This window comes from Tubulanus polymorphus, chromosome 10 (assembly GCF_964204645.1).
Source record: "Tubulanus polymorphus chromosome 10, tnTubPoly1.2, whole genome shotgun sequence".
NCBI lineage: Eukaryota > Metazoa > Nemertea > Palaeonemertea > Tubulaniformes > Tubulanidae > Tubulanus > Tubulanus polymorphus.
In genome coordinates, this window is record NC_134034.1 from 6,090,922 (window position 1) to 6,115,837 (window position 24,916).

General features: G+C 40.6%; 1 protein-coding gene across 6 annotated transcripts in view; it reads left to right on the plus strand.

Annotated features, from left to right (window-relative positions):
• LOC141911956 (tyrosine-protein phosphatase non-receptor type 4-like) overlaps positions 1-24,916 on the plus strand; it is a 102,905-nt gene that overhangs the window by 24,347 nt on the left and 53,642 nt on the right. For 4 of the 6 annotated variants that reach the window (XM_074803080.1, XM_074803081.1, XM_074803083.1 and 1 more), the window contains exons 9-13: positions 2,873-3,037; positions 18,766-18,926; positions 22,604-22,681; positions 22,776-23,009; positions 23,701-23,845. In XM_074803080.1, coding sequence (XP_074659181.1) covers positions 2,873-3,037; positions 18,766-18,926; positions 22,604-22,681; positions 22,776-23,009; positions 23,701-23,845 — 783 coding nt within the window. The remainder of the gene's footprint in view (positions 1-2,872; positions 3,038-18,765; positions 18,927-22,603; positions 22,682-22,775; positions 23,010-23,700; positions 23,846-24,916) is intronic. The other 2 variants (XM_074803082.1, XM_074803085.1) reach the window with 2 other exon arrangements.

Consider the following 24,916-nt stretch of genomic DNA (forward strand, 5'->3'; position numbering starts at 1 on the left):
CAAGTAGGCCTACATGTATAGCTTGTTGTAATGATGACAAGTGAGTCAATGGGAAAACCCAGTACCATGTATTAATCATGCGGTCTAATAGTGCTCATTACAGTTCGTGGCTCAGTCCCAAGTCGGCTGAAAACTGCCCTAATTAGGCAGCTCATTGATATTTCAGAGCTGCTGATTTTTTGCCTTTGTCAACGGTCTGGCCGATCAATAATCATTTGTGTGCTTAATACACTATGCTTATAGCTATTTTTAGCACACTCAAATGCAATTTCAGTAGCCTGTAATTTCACTACTAACGGATTAAGCAAAAATATATTTCGTGATACGTTTTTCTGTATGGTGCGCTAAGTTGAAAAGCATTGGTTTCATATTTTTTTAGAAATTAACCAAAAAGTGTCAAAAATTCGATTTATTTGAGCACGTTTTTTTATGCAGCATCTTTTAATTTTCCATTGTTAGCATAAATGAAAATCGTACATTAAGACCTTTAGTCTGTGGTCCTCCCAATCCAGATCATCATAGAACATTTGCCGATAGATGTAAACATAAACCACTTTTACATCGCGTCGTAAATACGCGGGCAAAAATATCAAACATGTTCAATCGCCATGAATTTTTCGGGCGATTTACAAATTCTTGCAATCGGGCAAAAAGTTACGCTCGTGTGCCCCTAGCTCTATTTGTTCCTGCCAGCTCCCCATCTGTGCTACTTATAAAAACATGATTGTACTGTACTGTATTATATAATCATTTGCCAAATACGACAGTCTGGCCATTGTGCCCCTTGGGGCTCTTGTTTTCTTTTTCAATTATGCTAGGGTCAGGAAAAATAGATTTTTCACTAATCGGCGCTAGGCATGGATGACCTTGATTTGCATAAAATGCAAAGTCAATCGAATTTCATTCTGCCGGGAAATATCAAATTCAATTTCATTTTATTAAAGAAATGATCAGACTGATGAGCGCATGTGATGCATATATATAGTCCGTCAAAATAAACTATTCTATAAATCAATACTGCTGGATCCAAAATGCTGACTGCCTGTAAATCTATTTTTTTTGTATTCAAATAAAATTAATGATAACTATTGAAAAATCTTTCTGCCGAGAAAATAGCTGCTGCTTCAAGGATTCGAACCTGCTTTCTACTGTTTTTTTTTTTTTAAGATTTCAACCACCAATCAGAATCTATGATACATTTGTTATAAATCAAACATGGCTTCCACACCAAACTGATATTGATTTTTGCTAGATTCCGGCCGGAGGATTTCCCAGATGCCCTGAAAGTTAGCGCAATATGACCTACAATTCTTGATAGGGTTCGATGAATCTTTATGTTAGTATTTGGGTAGGTGAAATGTCTACCCCTGTCAGCCATTAGATATGGCCACCAGAGCAGCCATCTTGAATTGTCTGTTACTGCAATACAGCCTGTAATTCTACATAGATTTTCATGAATTTTCACTCAGTCGATGGGTTTAAAACTGCTAACCCTTGGGAGTGATGCGTAGCTTCGCCACATTCTAGTTTGTTTCTGTATTGGTTCATCAGTGGTGTTGAACATTTAAATTGTCAGATTATTAAACATTTCACCTATGGGCATGGTATCCCGGACCCCAGTTGCTGAAGCATTTTCAAGTTCTATTTAAGCAGCAGCAGTGTCAGACTCTTGCAAGTTTGTTGTCAATTGGCGTTTTGCCTTGATATTCAATGGTTTAGAATGTCAATGGGTTGACGCAGTTTGTCTGGTATATCAGATTCCTTTTAAATGTGACTAGATTATGATTTACAGTAATATATTTTGGATTGAATAATTAATAACTATGCTTGGATGATTGTAATTTGTGGTCATTTTCATTGGCTGTGCATATCTATTAGGCACAAAGTAAAAAAGTCTTTGTTTCCGGTCCCCCGACCGACCCGATCAAAAAGGCTAAAGTTTTTATGGGAAGTTGAGCAAGATAGAAAATAAAATTTTTTTCAGATCAGGAAATAGTTGATAGCAAAAAGTTATTTTTTATTGTTCATATCGGGGTAATCATAATACTGACATGGTAGGACTTTCAAGATGCGCTAAAGCATTTTGTTAACCGCTGGCGTGAGCTGACATACGCATGGCTTCCCACAAGCATGCACACGATACATAGATCAGCCGGCTGTCACTGGGGCAACCTATACACTGCGCGAGTGCCTTACTATATGGTACTACATCTGCTTAATCTATTTTGGTCGAAATGAAAAACAAATGGAAATACATAGAAAGTATTTGTAAACACAATCTCCCTGTTTTGCCACCAAACAGACGCAATGGCTCTCTGCTGTAATTAGCGCGATTGATACAATGGCGGCTGCAGACAGATCGTGATTATGGATTTAGAGGATATTATAAGCATGAAGAACCTATTACATGTAATAACGAACCGGCAACAAAACGAAAGAGGCATCAGACTTGTTCGCTAGTAAAAAGAATTGTAAATAAAGGTTTCACAATAAAGTTTGTTGTTTGGTAGAGAATTTTATATTTAATTTCAATCCTCGTTATTTCAATTTGTCTAATCAAATCAATGACTGACATCGAAGGATTTCATTAATCATTGTATGTGATTGCAACCAATAGCGATGACTGGTCTGTCTGTCCGTCCTACCGTCCTATAGGGGTATGACGGTAATGACACTTTTGGACTCTCTGGACATATCACTTTGATGTGTTGAACACCCAAAAAAAGAATTCCCTACCTACCTACTCATTAAAATCATACTAGTGGGACCAGAAACAAGGACTTTTTTATTTTATGCCCTATCGCCAGGTTTTTCACTCGATGAATTCATTAGTGCCTCTGTTTATGTAACTTGTTGTTTTGTATCTTTACAGGACCAACACCAAGTTGAGATACAACTAGGGGTTCATAGCTCTGGTCTTTCTGTCTTTCAAAACAATGTAAAAATCAATACATTTTCATGGGCGAAAATTGTAAAGATCTCATTCAAGCGCAAGCAGTTTTTCATCCAGTTACGCCGTGAGCTTGTAGGTGACATTGTAAGTATAAATGTATAAAATATGTGTGCTGGTACATATCAATTGCATCACAGCAGAATAAAGAATCAAATTGGCCCAGAATATCTTTGAGGGAGGCTTACCGGCTGTATTCAACCCTTACATCACTTCCTTAACCAGTTTCCATCTACTTCAAACTGGACACACTGGCAAATTTTACTCATCAACTAATTTGGCCAACCGGCTCAGGTGTTGGCAGGAACGTAGATAGTTATGCTACTTTTGAGAAATATAGAATTCTTCACATTTTTGGCTTGTTTGGGGCTTTATTTTTCACTCAATAAAATGCAATGGCTGAAAACCATGACGTATTCTATAATTATTGCAAATTTTTATTTACTAGTTGGTTCTATAATTTGCCCAAGAGGGGTGTTAAATGTTAAAATGTTCAGAAGTCGAGCATCATACCTGTTCCCAAAAGTTGGACCCCTGGTTGACAATAGAAATTAGATTGATTTATTTTCAATGCTGTGCCCTCATGATCTAGTCGATGCAGTTGCCGACTAGAATGTTTCCCTATCTTGTTTCAAAATTTCGGGACTGTATGAATTGAAATTAGCGACTCAAACAAGTAATCAGCTAGTGTGTCCAGGTCTTATTATAGATATTGTGCAGCGGGGAACATAATTTTTTGACTGTCACAGTTCGAGATTTGCCTGACAAAACAAAAGATGATATATGGGCCATTTCATGAAAAAAGCGCAGAGCCGCGCAATGTCCTTTGTGCAGCTACAGAAGCAGTGAACTGGTTAAGGATTGATATGATTTTATGTTAATCTAACACCTATAATAATCTGTATTTGGCCATAGAAATTAACAAACCTTCACATCGTAATAGAAATAGGGAAAGGCTTTTTTACTAGATTAACAAAAATTACCATTAGCTAATGGGCTTTCATCTTGTATTTCGTATTTCCTTATGAAATTGAAAAAACATCATAGTGTCAATCCAAAAAGAGCATAATGAATCCTATTTATTGTGCTCAATCAAGTAAAGTACATCCCCTTTTTCTGGGATTCCAACTTGATGGCATTAGGACTCCATTGAGAGACATCTGGCAGGCACTGCTAGTTTTGATGTCAATGATTCTTTTTAGTGAACTGTTTGTATTGTGGTATAGTAGAGTCCTCTCAACTCAAATCCTATTAAGTCAAAAATCGGTTCAACTCAGTGTAGTGTTGAATTTTTTTTTCTGTCTTTGTTTACCATACATTTAAATTCACTCTCGTGAAATTGGTCAGCTTGAATGTTCGTTCAGCTCGAACTATTCTTGACCACAAGTAAATTCAAACTCCTTTCGACTGAAATATCTGAACGATCTCCCGGTAGCAAACACAAGTATCGATTAAAAACATGGATGTGCTTATTGCTTTACTAGTAGGCTACTGGTAGTAACAGTAGAACAATCCATGCTACACGATAGGACAATACACCGCTCACGGACATTCAGACATTTAGTTATTAAGTACGTACACAATCTCTAGCATGGCTAGAGGTCCTAAAATCAGATAACTTCATATAATTGAATGTCAACATGTGGAATCCCACTTAACTCATTGATTTTTTTCTGGTTCCAATGAATTTGAGTTGAGGTCTACTGTAGTTAAACTTCCTGATGCCATCGAGTTTACATCCCTGTAAGGAGGATAGTAGAATTACTATTTCCTACATAGAATATTATACAGAATGTCTTATCGTCTATTTGTTTTTTGTCTAGCCCAGTGAACTACCACCCAGCCCTGAGGTATGTCCATATATAAAACGATTTGTAATGTAAACCTGTGTCTATCGCAAGACTGTCCAGTGTGTATAATTATGTATGAATATTGCTTTCTTTTGGTCCTTTAAACCAATTCAGAGGGCTGTTCTTTTCACTTTTCATCCATCGTCAGGCTTCTGTTTATCCTTAGATAGAATCAAACATTTTGTTAAGATTTAAAAAAGCGTTGATAGGTATTGCCTTCAGATATTTGGTTTATACATTTATCTAGCTTAGACTCATCTGCAGCCCAAAAGCTGGCCCATTCAGTATCAAAATGGTTGACAGCCATTTTTTGACACAATTGGCACTTATCACATATTTTTTGGGTTTCCAAATGAAATTTAAAAAAATGCTCACTCGGGGGATGTTAATTGGCAAAGTTACTGGTACTGGCATTGAAAAGGGTTTTGGGATCACAGGCACTGGAAGCACAGTTTTCCATACCAAAGGGGTTTGCACCTTCGGTGCTTGCAAATACATGTAGTTAACCTAATAACTTTCATTGTAATCAGGGATGAAGATCCTCGGCGGAAATGCGGATTTCCGCGTTTGGAGGTTCATTTTAATCATTCTTGAGATTGATGTAGATCCGTTCAGAAAATGATGGGGGATTAGGCTCTCGGGGAAAAGTTGAGAGTTAGATCGTAGCACACTTACAGAACGGACCGTAAAAGCGTCTTATAAAACCGGTGCTACGAGCTCAGAAATCTTTTTTACAACATCATAGCGAAACATCGCTGTTGTCTAAACCCACAGTACAGATCAAAAATGTATATACATGTAATAGCACTTTGGGAAAATCGATATTTAGAATCTGCGGTTGCGGGCTTCAATTCATTCAACAAAGCATAGCCTACGTGCTCAATTAAAGTAGTCATTGTTTTAATTCAGGCACAGTGCGCTTGTCTTGAGTGATAGATAGGAAGATTATAGATCCTCTCGGGACTCAACTATTTATTGACAAGTGCATTTAAGTATGAACATGTGAACATGTTCTACTGATTTGGACATTGTCGGGGCCATCCCTTTCATTTACTCAAGACATAAATAACAAACGACCAACTGCGTGGCAGCAGTCTTATTTTGTCATTGAAAAATGGGCCTCAGATGCGCCAAAATCTCCTTGAAATTTCAAAATTTTCTTGGGCAGGTCCTCCAAACCCCCCATTAGGGGGCTTCGCAGCTTTGGTGCTCGCGGCTGCTGGTTTGGCCAGCACAAGTTAGCCTAAAATTTTATTTCTAATATTTTCCTCTGTTTTCATCCCTGTGTAATATTTCCGCTTTTTTCAAACGCCTCTGTATTTCCATCGAGTACTGTACCCTTTCCTATGGTTTTTGCCAATATTTTCTAAATTTGGATTTATCGCCAATGGTTTTTCTATACGACCCGGCCCTGCGGTATTGCATTTAGCCACCGGCGAAATCCGTCATCTTTTTTCTTGGCGTTCTCGCAGTAGAACGCGTTGGATTTTTTCGCCGTAAAAATCTGGGAATTAGGATATTAGGGAGTTTTCACTCTCGTAACGGTGAGTCCGTTCGGTTTGGGGGTTATCCCTGATTTCTTTTTTTCCGTAAGAATTTTATTTACAAATATAATTTGATTGAATTGAATTGAATTGTTTTGATTTGTAACAGGATAATTATGCCACCCCCTCCTAAGGGTCAGCATCGTGGCGGGGAGGGATGCGGGCATTTGTTTGGCGCCTGGGACAACCACGATTCATGTGCGTCGTGCAGGCGCAAATCCGGTCAAATATGTGCAAGGAGCAATCCTTGCAATATTTGCGTCGTGTGGTCCGAGGACCTTTGGCTTCGGGCCGATAAGGCTCTTAAACTAAGAGATCGTCGTCGAGTTAGCAGGGATTAGTCGGTTTCGGCCGATGTGCCAACGGACGTTTCTAATCCTGTTTCTTATCGTAAAGCGGAGCGGTCGCCGGTCGTTCAGGTACGATCGGCTTCCCAACTCCGTTCACCGGGGAGGAACGCTGGTTCACCGGCACCGGTCTCCGATCATTCACCGGTCTCTGGTCGTTCACCGGTTCGGCCGGTTCGGCCGGTTCAGACTACATGTTCGGAACCGAGCGCGCGCCGCGGTAGTCGCGAACGGCCCGCACCGGTTCGGTCGGTACCGGTCCGGGTCAAGCATCGGTCCGGTTCGGCCACCGGTCCGGTCCAGACGTCGTCCGGTTCAAAACATCCGGTACGTTCATCGTCTGATTCTGATCGTCGCTCCGGGGATAGAGCTCGCTCTCCCACTAGATTTAGACGCCGTGAGCGTAATAAACGAGCAAGATCTCCTTCTCACAGATCAAGGTTTGATCGCGAGAGGGACTACGATCGTTATTGTCGGAAGTTTCGCCGTCGGTCTTCTCATCATTCGTCGACGTCGGTTAGCGATGAAAGCGATTCTTCTAGTAGGTTGCGATCCCGTTCGAGGGACCGTCACCGAAGTCGGCATGATCGTCGGGATACTGGAAAATACCTGACTCAGAAGGATTTCCATGTATTTGAGGAGAAAATTTTAAACTTGTTATCTTCGTCATAACAAGTTGCTGCAACTTCTACAACAGGTAAGCCTATTCCTGATTGTCCGGTTAGAAGTTCGCCAGCCCACTCAGTTTTTCGGAATTCTGACTCTGAATTCCTGGATGCTGCGGTAGGGTCTGATTTCAATGAGGATCCGGTCCCAGAGGCAGCAATTCCTTCTGGGTTCGTTCCTGTCGCAAGCAATTGTGGGTTGCCCCAGACGATGGGGGCTTCCCTGGCTCGCAATGTATCTCCGTCCCGTTCAGTTTTATCCGAACCAGCGGGGGACATGCCATTTAGAGCGATGATAAGTGAGTTCTTTGTCAAGCACGGGGCAACTCGCGCTAAGCCCACAGCAGCTCCTCTGGTCGGTGAGTCAATGGAAGCTTATCGCCCTCCGGACTCCGATCTTAACGTTTTACGGGAATCGTCAGCGGTTTCAAGAGAATGGGCTCGATTGGATACGCAATTATGGGGTGAATGTCGGCCTGGAACTTTTTCATTTCCCCCTCCAGAACTGGGTATGAAATCTGGGAAATATTTTAGTTCAACCGATCCACCTATAGGCGCATTTCGCTCGGCGTATTACGCAACTCCAGGTGCTGTGGATCACAGTCATAACTGCCTGGATGCTGATTATACTTTGATCAGCCCGGATACTGTTACAGCACAGTCGGGTATTCGTTTGCCTAAGTCCTGTTTGGTGGCCATGACGTCAATCCTGGACAATCTTACCAGGGTTGGTTCGTTTCAAGATATGGCACTTAAGGTGTTGACGGGTGAGCTTCGCGAGACTCACGCCGCCGTTCATGCGGGCTCCGACCCAGAGTCAGTTGCCCTAAAACTGGAGGGAATGGACCGGATTGTCCAATCTTTGGCTCGGTCTGTTTCGCATGTAATTCCGTTGTCGGTTCGGGGTCAGGCTAATCTGGTGTTAGCCTCCCGTCAGTCAGTGATGGACTCCAGTGCCAAAACTCGTCTACCGGATATGGTGTCCAATGCTTTGCTGAGAGCCCCATTGGGGACGTCTTCACGTCTCTTCTCCGGTTGGTGCGCTCCGGTTTCCGCAGAGCTGAGGAAGATTCGGGAGGTTCAGGCCAAGTCCAACCCCCGAACTCCGTGGAAAAAGCGTTCTGGTCCGACGCCGGCGGCGCAAGGTTCGGCACGGACGCAAACAGGACCATCTCAAACTTCAGCGCTTTCTCAGGCGGCTTCGGATGCCGGTTGGAGAACTAGCGCGCAACTTCAACAATCGTGTCAAGGCTCGTCCGGTCGTAACAGTTCCGGTTCGTATCAAGGCAAGGGGAAGGCTCCAAAAAGGGGCTCTTCCTTTCGGAAAAACTCGAAATGAATTCTTGGGACCAGTGGGAGGTTGTCTGCAACAGGCAGCAACCCACTGGTCCGACCTCTTTGGAGACGGTTGGCCCTCCCGGGTCGTCTCTCGGGGCTACCGTCTCCGTTTCCTAAGGCGACCGCGCCTGATGAGGTCACCTCCCGACATGCGGCCAAAACCAGGTCAGGAGGCCTTAATCTCTCCGGCTCTCAAGGAACTGGCAGAGAAGGGAGCGATAGAACCAGTTTGCAACGAAACTTCTCCCGGCTGGTTTTCTCGAATATTCATGGTACCAAAGGCCACAGGGGGTCAACGGACAGTGATAGATCTGTCATCCCTCAATCGGCACCTAGACATTCCAAGGTTCCGGATGACCAAGCCCAAGGACGTGATTCAAGGGCTCCGTCCGGGTACATGGGCGGCTTCATTGGACCTGAAAGATGCTTACTTTCAGGTTCCAATTCACCCAAAATCTCGGCGATTTCTCAGGATAAAGTGGAAAGGCCGCCAGTTCCAATTCAGGTCTCTTCCATTTGGCCTCAGTACGGCCCCGTGGGTTTTCACCAAGTGAGTCAAGTCAGTTCAGAAGGTACTTCAGTCAAGGGGTGTTCGACTTTTCGTTTACCTCGACGACTGGTTAATAGTCGCGAATTCGGCTCAGGAATGTCGGGAGGCAATGACCTCAGTCTTGGACTTAGTCCATCAGCTAGGGTTCCGCGTAAACAGGGAAAAATCTCAGTTGACGCCGGCCCAACAGTTCACTTATCTCGGCATGGACTTCGATCTCCGAATCGGCAAAGTCTTTCCGTCTATGGTTCGAGTGGCCAAACTTCAAGAAGCTGTAGCGGGAGTGTCCACAACCCCGAGAACAGCTCGTTACTGGTCACGGCTTCTAGGCTCCATCAGCTCCATGGGTCTGGTGGTGCCCTTAGGCCGCCTCAGAAGCAGGCGCTTGCAACAATATTGGAAGGTCTTCTGGTCTCAGTCGAAGGGCAACTGGGAGGCCTTGATTCCCGTACCTCCAACCGATCTAAGTCCGGATCTTCAGTGGTGGGCGGCCACTACGAATCTTCGGCTCGGGGTGTCACTAGCCCCGTTAGAGGCTCCAGTTCGTGTATTCACGGATGCCAGTCACCAAGGTTGGGGGGCACATCTGGAGAACCGAGTCAAAGCCGGGAAATGGTTTCGCTACGAGGCCACCAACCACATAGGGCCACCATGTTTGGTTAGCCACAGACAATTCAACAGTGAGGGCTTACCTTCAGAACCAAGGGGGCACTCACTCAGAAACCCTCACAGGTCTGTCGGCCAAAATTCTTCTTTGGTGCCAGACAAAGGGCGTGTCCCTGACTGTGGCACATTTAGCAGGGAAAAGGAACGTGATGGCCGATGCTCTGTCTCGTCGAGGTCAGGCTATTGCGACAGAATGGGTTCTCCGCCAAGAAGTAGCCGATCGGGTTCGGGGCATTTTTGGCAATCCGCTGCTGGATCTGTTTGCCACCCGGTTCAATCGGAGGTGTCCTCTGTTTGTGTCCCCGTTTCCAGACGCGGAAGCGTGGGGGGTCGATGCCTTCTCTCTGGACTGGTCGGGGATGCATGCGTATGCGTTCCCGCCCACACCAGTCCTGCCGCGCTTACTGGATCAAATAGAGAGATCAGTCAATTGCAACATAGTTCTGGTAGCACCATGTTGGCCGGCTCAGAAATGGTTCCTACCACTTCTCAACCTACTGTGCGACAACCCCAGGATTCTTCCGAATTTCCCATCGCTTCTGTCTCAGGGGATCTTTCGGCATCATCCAAACAGCCAGTGGTTAAATCTGCTCGCCTGGCCATTGTCCAGCGATCCTTGTCAGCTTCTGGCTTTTCAGAACAGGCTGCCTCCTTTATCGCAGGATCTAAGCGGCCATCAACAAGTACCATTTACGATGCCAAATGGAGTCATTTTGCGGATTGGTGTGCTGCAGGGGAAATTGATCCATGCTCACCCTCTGTAGCTCAATTGGCAGATTTTTTACTGCACCTATTTGTAGCAAAAGGTTTACAGGTCATAACTATTAAAGGTTACCGCTCCACGATTTCTCATACATTGCGTGCTTCTGGATGGCCAAATGTAGCAGGGGATCATCGGATATCCCAGCTGGTTGCTGGGTTTTCTATTTCCCGGCCTCGGGTAACAAGGACAGTTCCACCATGGGATCTGTCTGTAATTTTGAAGAAGTTAATGGAGGCTCCATTTGAACCTCTTTCGGCAGCGTCTTTTGCAAATTTGTCAAAAAAGACTGTATTTTTGCTGTTCTTGGCTTGCTCGGCCCGTCGCTCTGAGATTCATGCGCTTTCAGTCCGACAAGGTCACATTGTCTTTGGGCCAGCGAATGAATTTGTTTCGCTGCGGCCTGCTTTGGAATTTTTGGCAAAGAACCAACGACCAGGCTCGGTTGGGCGTCAATGGCGAATTGAAGCCCTAAAACATCGAGTGGAACCGGGCATCCCGGACAGGACTTTATGTCCTGTGCGGGCGTTGTGTTTCTATTTAGATCGCTCTGCTTCACGGAGGGTTTCACGGGAGCGGTTATTTATTCCGCTGCTGGATCACCTAAAGGGTGATATTTCGCGGGACACAGTGGCCCGATGGGTCTCTTCAATGATCAAGGACATTTTATTGAAGGAGAATCTTTCCTCGGAGGGAGTCCTTTCTCATCAAGTGAGGTCTATGGCTACTTCCTGCGCAGCCTTTTCGGGTGCTCCGTTGGAGGAAGTCTGTCGGGCCGCCTTTTGGAATTCACCGTCGACATTCACGTCATTTTATTTACGGGATGTTTCAGGCCAGTTAGGCTCATTAGCTTCACTTGGTCCTGTTGTCATGGCTCAAGGTGTCCGTTCTTTCCGATCGGACCCTTTAGTGTAGAATATTTATGTAGCATTATCAGGATCACAGGGGGTGTATCCTTGTACATAGTTTGGGCTCATATCTGCAAGTATTAATTTCGCAAAATTCTGGGGGGGCCCCTGAGCTGGACGGACTCACTGTGGCCAACCGGTCTTCCCTGTGCTACAGTGCTCCATTCCGTGCTTGGGTAAGTGCTCTCTTTTTCCCTCTTACATTGCGTTTGAGCGGTGGTTTTTCTATCTACCTTTCCCACCATCCTTGTGCTAGGCTAGTCTAGCAAAAACCATAGGAAAGGGTACAGTACTCGATGGAAATATTACAATTTTTGGAACTAAAATTTGTATTTCCGAGTAGTACTTACCCTTTCCTATGGTGGGAATCCCGCCCACCTGCCCTGCATAGCTGTTTTTTTTGGTCTGCTATGACGAAAAAAGATGGCGGATTTCGCCGGTGGCTAAATGCAATACCGCAGGGCCGGGTCGTATAGAAAAACCATTGGCGATAAATCCAAATTTAGAAAATATTGGCAAAAACCATAGGAAAGGGTAAGTACTACTCGGAAATACAAATTTTAGTTCCAAAAATTGTAATTTTTATCCCTGTTTTATACATACGTAAAACCTTTCCACTGCACCATTGCCTGCCCGGTGATACGGTGTAGTTCTGCTTTTCTTCATACCAGTCAACTCGCATTACTCCTTGATCACTACTATTGAATGCTGGACCCTGATCCAAATGATGTTGCTCCGATTTTCAACACAATTTTGTTATATAAATATTTAGCCACCGTTCTAGCTGTCTCATTCTTAGTCGGAATAGCCATCGTGAAATGGTTGGTCATAACGAGTACCTTTTCGAAATCTTGACTCGGCTCCAATGTAAAGATATCAAAACAGAGTAACTCCATCAGGTATGGTGTCTCGATACTGAACTCGGGGCAATTTGTGTAGGCGTCGAAGCCTTCAGCAGAACACAGCACTAACAACTTTTTAGATATTCTCCAACATCTGATTTCATTCCAGGCAAACATCTCCATTTCAGCAAATCATGACCGGGAGGTCTTTTCAGTAACTCTGCGGTACAAAATATCATCCTGCAGCTCCAACGACTTAACACATCGATTACCGTTTTCCCATGGCTTGGTTGTTATAGTTCTCAAATAAGAAACAATGCCTCGAAAAGTTGAATCATGTTCTTGCAAGTTACGCATTTCTACCTCAGCTATGTCTGTGAAGTTTTGCTTTTCTTGTCCCCACAGTACTCTCCAGTCTTCCATTCCACAGTTTTTTGTTTCCCCTTAAGATTTGTGACTCTGGTTAACAATTTCATTAGCGGAGCAGCTATGCTAGCATAGTCTTTGATAAACCGTGTATTATATCCTGAAAAACCCTAAAATATTTGTACTTGGGTCACAGTCGTAGGCGCTGGGTAATCCTTTGCAGTGCTTTACTTACCTGGGTCGGGTTCATTTCTCTTCTCTGCAATCATGTGATACAGGTAAACAATAGCTGACCATAAAAATTCACATTTGATGGTTTCAGCTTCAATCCAGCAGAAGCTCAACGGTCAAACACTTGCTCAATCTTTCCAAATACGCCATAAATGTGTTAGAAAAAATAAGTAAGTCGTTGATGAACACTAGACATTCACGAAGATTTGAGTCTGCCGGATCCTCTCCATCAAGTGATTCTTGTGTTAATTACAATGAATCTCATTTTAATAGTTACTATATTCTTTAAAATTGATTACTGACAAGGTCTAGATTATTACTGTGGAAGGGCAGAAGAAAAATGTTTGATTACTTAACAAGATGCTTAAAGAGCATATGCCATCAAAATAGAATATTGTGCAAAATTAATTTTCAAATGTGATTTATTCACAAATATCATATATGGAACTGGTTTGAATTTTAGTTCAGTCATTACTGAGAAATATGACTTTTAAATCGGCAATTTCAGCACGTGCTCACTGTTATTGTTTATCTTAGCAGGTGCGTGTTTCTGACGTCATCTCTGACAAAAGCTTGCGGCTTCCAGTCATTTCACTAAACAGTTCATGCCATATTTTATCGTTTTGGGAGTGATTTGTATAAATAAACTCTTACCATTGTATAGTGTTGCTACCGTTGTATATGCCATAATAATAGTATATAAGTGAGTAGCACTGTAGGTCAGTGAATACGGTGAACAAATGATGTTCATTTTAACGATTATACATAGCCTACGCGTACTAGCTTGCACATGTGCTTGTGTTGATTGTCATAATTAACATCACAAATAGCGCCACCCAAGGGTTGAATATGAACTATACGCACGCAGTGAAGGATAAATAGATGAATATTCCACTAATTATTACGGCTAATTCGTGCTCCTTTTTTTCAATAAGTCACATCTCAGGTCGTTATATGTATACTTAAGTTTCTTCTGGTTAAGAAATCGCGGAAAGTACAATTTTGATGGCATTTGCCCTTTAAGATTACTGACAAATTTGTGAATTATTACTCGCAATCGCTATCTGCACCATGTTGCCCTGAAATTTTAGCTGAGTTGGCGCTGACAAATACTACATAGGCTGTTTGTTTCATATGTGGTAAACTTTTAACCGACGAGCATATTTATTTGGAAATTTGAAGCTTAGGAGAACTGAGCATGCTTGCAGAACGTCAGGGCCCTCTTGTTTCTGTATTTGTTAACCAGGGGACGATAAACATTGGTATTATCAGATTGTCAAGCATTTGTCGGCATGGTGGCTGGATCTCTCATAAGTCACCAATCTTAAACTGCAATTTTAACAAAGTGACCAATGGAACAAATATTTTTGGTCTCCATTTTATGATAGGCTTTTCTTGACCAAAAATATTATTCCATAGAGTTGCTATCTTGCATGTCAGTCATAGAAATTGCGCAAATTACTTGTATTAAGCTTTTTGCAATTGAAAAATGTCCTTAGAATTGAGGTAGAAATTAACATGTTTCAAATGAAACATGCTACAGTAGACTCCGCCTTAACCTGTATGGTTTGGACATATGCAGGTAAGGCTAAAAAAAATTGATACCTTGTTTCTCCGCTCTGCTGAGCTTAAATGTTGACCCAGCCGGCCGCCTATCTACCCTATACATTACTTTTTGGTTTACCTTTGTCAGCGATATGAAGTTGGCATTGAGCCAATTCATGTAAAATCGTGGTACGTTTTTTTATGTGAGCATTTGTCTATTTGGTTCTCGGCTTAAACGACGTATAATCGACGCGATTAAAGATATGGCGAACCTCCGTCGATGACATGGTCAACATTGTTTAAATTCTACAAAAAACTGTTTTTGGCGGGAAAATTCTTAGCTCTCGCGTATATAATTGCAATGACCTCGTTTGAGGGGCGTTGTCTCTACGAGCGAATGTGATTGGCTGTTTTTGGGATATACGGGGAATTCCGGCGCTACTAAAATAATCATGGGAAAGCCATAGAATGGCGAACGTTTCATTGGACTAGGTGCCGTACGTGCAAATTTCAAATGCTCATTGCTGATGAGAATGTAATTATTGTCCGCCATAGGTATTGTTTCATTTTGATACCCGGTGATCAATTTGATCCAGACTGAAGTACAAGCGAACATTCACTTACACAAGGCCTATAGACTGTGCTATAGACTGTTGCATACACAAACACACGCTCGTACAGTATACACTACTATAGTGATACTGTAAACGCTGCCTGCTGGCGCGTCTGACATTTCATCAACAGAAGATGAGCGCTATGTTTTCTGTTTGATATAATTTATAATAAATTGTAATTTCTTGTGACCTGAAAATATTAAGCAGCAAACTATAGGTATAGGTCGAGGTCTGAATATTGTAATGGTTAATTCCAAGATTTAAAATGATCTAATACTACGCTCCGGTGTTTTAGATTCCACGGCCATACATTGGAAGAGGTTTCGTTCCCAAGACTCAATATTCAGCCACTCTCTGATATGTGACATCATATGAATTTTATTTGAATATTTTTTCATATTGTGAAAAATATTTCTTTGAAAATATAAAATAGTTTCCCTGCCGCGCCTACCTGTACCCTACGAAATTTTGGACGTGGACCAAACAAATGTATATTTTTGGTCTTATTTGACTACAAAATATTTCTTTGAGAAAGATGAAATACAATAGAACTTTGAAGTCACGAATTAAAAAGATTTTTCAAGCAATGCCCTTACCCCAAACAACCTCTAGCTTTCAAGGTAAACCACACTTTGCCCATGGGCAATTTATTTTAAAATCGTGATCAATTTTACCATAACAGACCCGGCCGCTATAGAAATGAACTGTTTATAAATTTTATCATATTTTACAAAAATGACCCGGCCGCTGCGGAGAAACAAGGTATCATTTTTGTTTAGCCTAACAATTACTATTATTATTTCATACAATCATCTCGACTATAACATGAGATCCAATCTATGCAATTTAAATGATAGGCCCAATAGGCCCTAAAAGACACCACAATTACTTCAAGTCTTCTTTGAAATTCGGCAACATATTTCTTTACCTCAGTTCATTAATGACGCACTGCAGACGGAATTCATATGATATAATAGGAACAAAATGAACAAAAAATACGTTGAATTCTAGGCATTCTTGTTATGCTGCATAAGAGTAACATAGGGCCATTAAAGATTGATAGCGTTGTATTGTTGTTGCAGAGCTGTTACATTTTACTGGTTTAGGCACTGAATGAACAGAAAAGAAGTCAAAATTTTAAAGAATAAGGCGGATTCACAAATACAGTGAAACTGGCAAAATTTAAGTAATGAAAAACAGTAGCAAATAGAAATATTGTGTATGTTTATTTTACTGAATTGAATGGCTAGCGGGATAGACCAGTACCAGTTGAGGTGGAGTCTATATTTCCATTGATGTAAAGTTACAAGTACTGGTTTCTATGAATGAATGTGTATATCATACTAACAGCTGAGTATCATGATTTATTATTGGCAAAAATATTTTCACATGTTATTGGTTGTCTATATTACCTTATTTGATTTGACACTTAGCCTTCACAACTGTTTTCACTAACCTCAAAATTCTGTGTTTGCTTATTGCACAATTGCACACCGGGTGAACATGATAAGACTTCCGACCCATATAGCTAGTAAATTTGAATGACAAAAGTTGCTATGTACAGTTGGATTTATCAAAAAGGCTGCGTAGTTCTCTAACCCACAATTGACCCCAAATATTTGAATATGCTTGAAAAATAGTGAATTTGGTTGCTCTAGCTTAGATGGCATCTCTGTAGGTATTGATATTTTGGATCATGCAAATGGCGGCATCGACATCCTGCACCTATACCCACATAATGCCACATTTATATACTTGCATGAAATAAAATGACGAGCGTTAACCTAGATTTATTATGGACTTTCGCTTTAGCGAAGTCCGTTTTGTTATTCCATATGAAACTTTCTTCCTTTGGTACAAAATAACTTCCAAAAGAGGCTTAGTTTCTCTTTGGAACTTTTAAGATATTCAATGCAGTGATAAAAGCTCTAACCCTATTGAATTTCATCGGAATCCGTTGCTTATTTATCAATTTAGTTATTTATTTGTTGTTGGAACTACATTTCGTTTCGGAAGAACACATGCCCTTTTACGTATTTTCATGCTTCACACACATGCTCGTTACAGATTGCTGCTATTTGATTTATTGATCTGTGCATGTATATGAAAAGCGTGCCTCGCGCCTGGCCTAGTTTCCTGGAAAATGCTAATGATTCAACTGCCAGGGTTCATCGCGGCTGGCCGTGAAAAGCAGTAAACAGTGGATAGAAATCGTCACACCATGAACGTGGAGTGTCTATTTGAGTCGGTGGGGAAAACCAACTACCATGTAAATTAATGATAATAATAATCTATATTTATGATGAATGAATCATCATGCAGTTGTGTGTGATGGAGATTGTATCAATAGACAGATTTTCATGAAAACTTCTGGATTCAATCGAGGGGGACATCTAAGGCTTTTCTGATTACTTGGAGCATGGATTCTCTAAAATTCTGCCTTAAAACTTCATGCCGAAGATAGGAAGGCCTATGCATTTCCATTCAAAATTCGAAAAAAGACATTTTTTTCTTGATATTTTCCGTAAAAAGTCAGTCTTCTCCCATCATTTGAATTCAATCCAATAGTTTTCACTATTTTTCATTTGTTCTGCTTATAATCTCTAATCTAGAGTACCAATGTTTAATTTTGATGCTGGATTAAACATACACTCATGTAAATTTAGGAAAGTCAATATGAAGAATTTCGTTTCTTGTTTGGTTATATGTTCATATGAGGAAATGAATACTCTGCTCAATTTGTTATCCATTTGAAGAGCTATCAAAATGTAGGTTCCTTTGGTGAATGAGCCAATAATCTTTATGAATCATTGCCATAAATTTGTAATCATGAAAATGAGTAGTAAAAAGTTGTAGAATGAGACACAATATCTTTCTGTTCTGTGGATGGCAGTACTGTGTTTATACTGATAACAATGCAATCCAATAAAGATTGATTGCTTCCAAGTTTTCTAGGTGGGCTCTTCAACCCGGCCACAAGACTTATGTTATCAGATTATCCTTGATACCACCTACCGGTTGATCTACAAATACTCCATCTGCCATTAAAATCTTACTTTCTCCAGACTGAACCGTACACAATTATGATTAATGGAGGTATATTCTTGCCTTTATGTATATATTGCAGGATATTATTTAAGAGCTTGGACTTGTTCCCGTTTTACCAAAAAAAATCACTCCCATATTGAAACCTTTAAATTTTTAAATTTCGTAGTTATAAAGTCACTGTGTTGTTTTAAAATCGTATTTGCCTGTGCTGGTCTGTCTCTGCGTGAATTGGTAGCAATGAATATTGGCAGCACCCGATTGGGATCTATGCACAACAATATGGACCATTTACTTCTATATGGATTCTATTGCTACCAAGTAGTACATGTGAAGGTATCATTAATACAGAAAACTGCTATGCTGTACCTTGAATTCTGATATCATTGCATTCAGTTAAATGTCAAATTTTTAGTGCTGTGAGGGTTGAAACTTTTTTCATTCCATATATTTAGGGAATATAAACTTTTGAAGTTTGTTATCTATACGTTGCAAATGACTAATGTATGCGCATTTATACATAAATATTTATATATATTTTCAGTCAGAGAACATGGAGAATTTGATTGGTTTCAACATGATCAGTTATCGTTCCTGTAAAAACCTATGGAAATCTTGTGTTGAGCATCATACGTTCTTCCGTTTACACACTCCGCTTCCACCAAAAAAGCACTTCTTCTCTTTAGGATCGAAGTTTCGATACAGGTATATCTTCATTTCTGCTCCAACAAAGTATGGTTTGCCAATTTTTTCATCTCTTTTCATCTCATGATACTTTTTAGCTCACTTGGAACTTGAGTCCCAGAGCGATATTGCACTCCCTTTTTGTACATTATCCTTCAGTTTGTTCATTTGTTCCAGTTATTTTGGGAGGTTTTCATGACGCTTCAATGGATTTTCTTGATGTTTGGTTTATACATGTATCTACCCTAGACATATCTGCAGCCCCAAAACTGACCTGATCGGAATCAAGTTTGCGGACTGGTGGCCATTGCATTGGTGTTCGCTAAAATCAGCACTTAACTCATTTGTAAAAGATTTTTAAGGAGAATTTTGAAAATGCTTCTATCAATTATCTTGATCTTTTTATCCTTGACCTTTTCGTACCAAAGAACATCATTTTGGCCTGAAATTACAAGACCTGTAACATCACAAGACCTGTAACTTCCTAATGGTTGCTATTTATCATAGACATTTTTGATGGGTATGCTTTGGAAAGGGATCTTTGACATATCAGAAGGGTTTTTCAATCAGTCGATTGTCACGCTGTCGGTGGTCATCTAAGTATCATCAGTCCTCATTCGTAGATGGGGAAAAGATTTTTGGAGACAATAATGACAGGTTTTAACTTATTGTCTTGATGTTTGATAATTGTCTGCAGATTTAGGATCATTTTATATTGGCTAAGATTGAGCTGATCACTCTATATATATGTTCTGATGGTTTTTGAAATGTGCTAGAATTTACCATCAATTGCTGTTTCCAGAGATATGATAAACCATTGGCATCAAAAATGTTCTTAATGAATAAAAGGGACTCTTTAAATCAATACTTAATTTGCACATTTTGGGGTAAAATACTCAAGGCAACATCTTGCAGACCCAGTGATAACTATCTGTAGCAAATTCAACAACACCTGTGTGAATGGATACTTACATTTAGTCCATTAAAAAATTTGAGTAACCTGATCTGGGTAGAACAGTCTAAAGCCGGGTGTAGGTCGACCTTGCGACGCAACGCGATCGTCGCGTTGTGTCACAAGTGGCTGCGCAAGTCGGTTGCAATGCGGTTGTCAGCGACTGTGTGCGACTAGTTGCTGCCAGTCGCAACAGCACGCAGGTCGGTTGCGTCGCGTCGCAGAAAGTAGAACATGTGCGACTCATTGCGACTGGCGTCGCTGGCAGTCGCAAGGTAGCGTAGGTCAGTGAGTCGTTGCGACGCGATCGTCGCTGGTACGTTTTTTAATGTGAGCATTTTTTTCATTGGTTCTCGGGTTAAGCGACGTATAATCGATGCGATTGAAGACATGACGAACCTCCATCGATGACATGGTCAACTTTGTTTAAATTCGGCGAAAAACTTTTTTTGGCGGGAAAATTCTTAGCTGTTGCGTATAAAATTTCAATGACCTCAATTGGGGGCATCGTCTCTACGAGTAAATGTGATTGGCTGTTTTTGGGATACACGGGGGAATTCTGGCGCTACTAAAGTTATTATGGGAAAGCCATTAATGGCGAACGTTTCATTGGACTAGGTGCCGTATATGTGCGAATTTTAAATGCTGGTGAGAATTTAATTATTTCACATATCCGCCATAGGTATTGTTTCATTTTCATACCCGGTGATTGTGTTGATTGAGATTGAAGTGAAGCGAACATTCACTACTTGGAGCGCATGTGTAGTGAAGAGAACGTTCACTACACAAGGTCTCCATGTGCGCGGGAGTGCTAAACATTTGACTGTTGCACACACAAACACACGCTCATACAGACTACTATATGGTGATGCTGTAACGCTGCTTGGCGTGTGCATGTTTGGTATGATAACAGGCTGAATAACCGTCGTAGCAGAAGATGAGTGCTGTGTTTTCTGTTAGATAGAATTTGTAATAATTTGTAATTTCCATATTAAATTGGTAACGAGGCATATTTTGTTTTCACATTCAATTACAAAATCGTAGCTGCTGACATGTTCTATGATTGTGGTGAGTTTCATGGTCATTGGTTTTTGTATATGGTCACCAGGGGGCGTTGAATATTAAAATTGTTAGATTTTTGTGCATTTGAAACCACTTCCCAAGTGGGCATGGTGTCCCTGGACCCCTAGTTTGGAATTGAATCGAGCAGCCTCGGTAGCTCAGTGAGATAAGGGGTGATGCTGTTGCATCCATTATCAGTGCTGAATGACAAGTGGGTTCGAGTCCTGCTTGCTGCTTACAGTGTGCAGGCAACACTTCAAAGGCCGTCCCATCGTGAGGTTAAATGAACAATCCAATAGGGTTAAAAACCAAGGTCCGAACGACGTAAACAGACAAAAAGACAAACAAGCAATCATCAGCCTGCCTCAGTGACACCAACGCCGGCATCGCTCTCCGTGCGACGTCTTGATGCGTACGTTTGTCAGGTTGATCTACCTATTATGCAGAGTATTTTGCTTTCAGAAAAATCGTACTGTTTTTGTTTTCATTATTCAGCAATAGGGCCTATCAGTTCACGTAAGAAAAACCACTGTCAGTCGAGATTACCCCTTACAGTTGTACGTTGAATATGAATTTGTGTAGCCGAAATTGTTGTATTAAATGGGTTTTTGTATACAAATCTTGATTGATATTATCTCTTGGCTGGGACATGATGGAAAACATGAGAATAAACTAGTTTTGTCTTTAAAAAAATCGTATTAATGAGGTTTAACAATACAAATAGTGTAGGCTAAATTGTTCTGCAGAAAAATGAAATTCATTAAATACTTCTATTCAGATGATTTTAATGTTTGTCGCCACCGCTTGGTGCGCTAGTGTTCGGTCACCTAGGCCGAAGGCGAAATGAGAAGAAAAATCGTCCAAAATCGACAGTTTGAGTAAATTTTAATGAAATTAACGCGCTATAAACCATAAAGAGCCACCGGGCACTGAAGATTGAAGTATTTTTCTAGTCTACTGTTATATGCCTTTGATTCCTGAAAAAATACTTTATATAAGATAAATCAGCAATGCAATAACAAGACAATAATGGCTGTAACTGGCCATAGATGGCAGCACTATATGGTCATTTTTATCAGATATGTTTGGTAACTACCTTACATTATAATCTTGATATAAAGGAGTTAACGATGTAAGTTAGAACGATAAATGATACCAATCAAACGAGAAAATAACAGAATTATGACTGATGAACTGTAGTTGTTGAGATTCTGTCACGAAGCTGCGGCAAGCGAGTATATGTGTTGCCTAGATTCTCATGTGATTGATTAGACTTCTCCGATAAAATCGTCAAAAAGAGCTACGAAACCATTTCAAAATATAGTTTTGATCATTTAAAAAAAAATAAAACACTTCGAACCTCCTACAATTTGGAGATTGCAAGAGTAGGGGATCTCTGTTTAAATGTAGTTCTAGGATGAATACAAAAGTCACCGACATTTCAATGCATTTTGCCTTTGAGGTAGGTGACCCAACACTAGCGCCGCTAATGGTGGTGGCTAACATCAAAATCATTTTAATAGAAGTATTCTTAAGTCAGTGGTTCTCCCAATCAACATCGTCATAGAACATTTGCCGGTAGATGTAATACATAAACCAATTAATTTTTTAGCACAGTATAATCTACCAATGCTTCAAAGCCCATGTGCCTCTTGTTATATATCTATAATTTCTTTATTTTCAGTGGTCGCACTGAATACCAATCACAAGAGGAAAGCAAACGGCATGCTCGAATCGAGCGCAGCTTCTCCAGGTACAATATGTAAGCTAATTTATGACTTTCTATCCAAATTACTTTTGCGGGTGTGCACTCAGTAATTTCAGTGATTAATGGACTTAATGCATTCTCATTTAAGATCTCCGAGTAAAAGATATGCGCGACGGACTATAGGTGGCACAACTAGGGATGTGATATGTGGCGAGCGAAACATAATTGATCGTCGGAAAAACTTTCCTAATAGTAATAGTGTGCCAAACATGCGTCAGTATGTCAGTATGACCACTGCAACCATCGGTGCAAACAATGTTACAAACTCATTAAAAAAGGATAATAACTCACATAAAAACTGGCATGAAGATAAAAGTGACGAGTAAGTGATAAATTTTCAACAAACTTGTCATTCAACCCTGGAGAGTTATTTCCTTAGTATGTCCGTTCATTCATTGAGGGAATCAGGTTTTTTTTTATACACTTAGATGGATAATCTTGATATTCGGTTTATGCATCTATCTACCCAAAACACATTATGAACTAAAACAAAACGACCTGATCGGCAACTAAAATGGTCACATGGCTACCTATGTTGTTTGACGCATTCTGTGCATTTCTTAGGTTTCACAGAAAATTTGTAGGTTTGATCGTGATTTTTATCTGGATGTTTATGTATTCCCTTGGTAGCCATCTTAGTTTCATAAGTCTTAGTTCTAAGTTGGAAAAGATTTTTGCAGGAATTGGCTTATAGTCTTTACGTTAAATAGTTGTTATCACTCATGTAACATATCTCATGAAGAACCAGGGATCTTTCCTCCTCGGGGAAGTAAAATATCTAATTATAGGCCTATTCAATTTCTCTATGCATTGGCTCGGCTTTGATATTGGAAGTTTCAGCTTGTCAAGCATTTCACTAAGTGTGTGTGGAATCCTTGGACCCCTAGTTTAAAATTCCTATCACAATAAAGCAATCGAACTGTCTCTAAACCAAAGAATGTTCGGGAATACTATCGAATGAAGCCACATTTGAGTCAGGAAAGCCATTTAACTCATTTGGATTTATTTTGCAGTGAAGGTGGATTTCTATCGCGAAAGAATTCGAAGCGACGGGATATTTTCGGTACATTAACGAGTCGATCTACATGTGTTGATGAGGATGCTACCAGTTGTCCTGAACAATTATATCAACTTCCACTTTACAACGACCAAACTCTGGTAAGCATTCATTGCTTTTAGTACATTGTACATGTATAAGAAAACAAGATTATGTGCAACGAGTGGACTTTTAGTTTCAGCTTTTGCTGTAGTTGATTGGAATGATATGCAAAATGACTGAAACCTCATAATCAAATACACATATTTGAATATTTTGGAGCCATTAAGTGTTTGCATCAACCCTTCATGCTCATAGAAGAACAAACATTTTGACATCATCAAGAAATAATGGCTTTTCCTTTCGCATAAATCACAAATTCACAAGATTTACAGACATTTATTTCTAGACAATGGGTACGATCATATTTGAAAATTTTGCTTGGGTCAAAGTGACCTGGACCAGGCCTGGATCAATTTTTGCCTGTACTCATTCCTTACTAAAATATTCTCCAGTGATGCTGCGCCTATTGGCCAAAAAAAATTTTCAACTCAACCCTACTAGGAGATAGAATAATGAAGAATGAATTCCGATTGTGTCAGCTTGTGAGAATATAATGAAATATTTGCCGTCGTTATTGTTTCGTTTGAATAGTTTCTTGGTGTATGCCTTCACGTGTGGTTGTGCTAATGGATAGACTGTTACACACATGCACACAGTATACAACGTGGTACATGGTACATGGTCACCGGTGACTCTCATTCTCATGGAGAATTTTCATAATACCCATGCGCCATCTATCCCAAAACCTTCTAAGTAGCTACTTGGTACAAACAGTCATTTTGAAATATATTTAGTGGATCAATATTGATTAATATGTTTCTCTTATTGCACGGACTGCCTTGCTACACTAAAACAGCCATAATTTTTTTATCCATGGAAATTTTACCATCAAATTCTCAGATAATCATCAGAACATACTACACAGGCTTTGTTTTGCAGTTGGTAGGATATCCGAATTCTGAAAAAAACTATGAAAAATTATGCTAATTAGGTCATGTGATGCTCATGATTAGTATAAAAAATAAACTATGTTTTAAACTAAAATGCTTGCCCACTATGTTGCCCTCTGTGGGTATAGTACCCCTATCAGAACCCTTAAGGTATCTATATACCAGGGGTTTTAGTAAAAT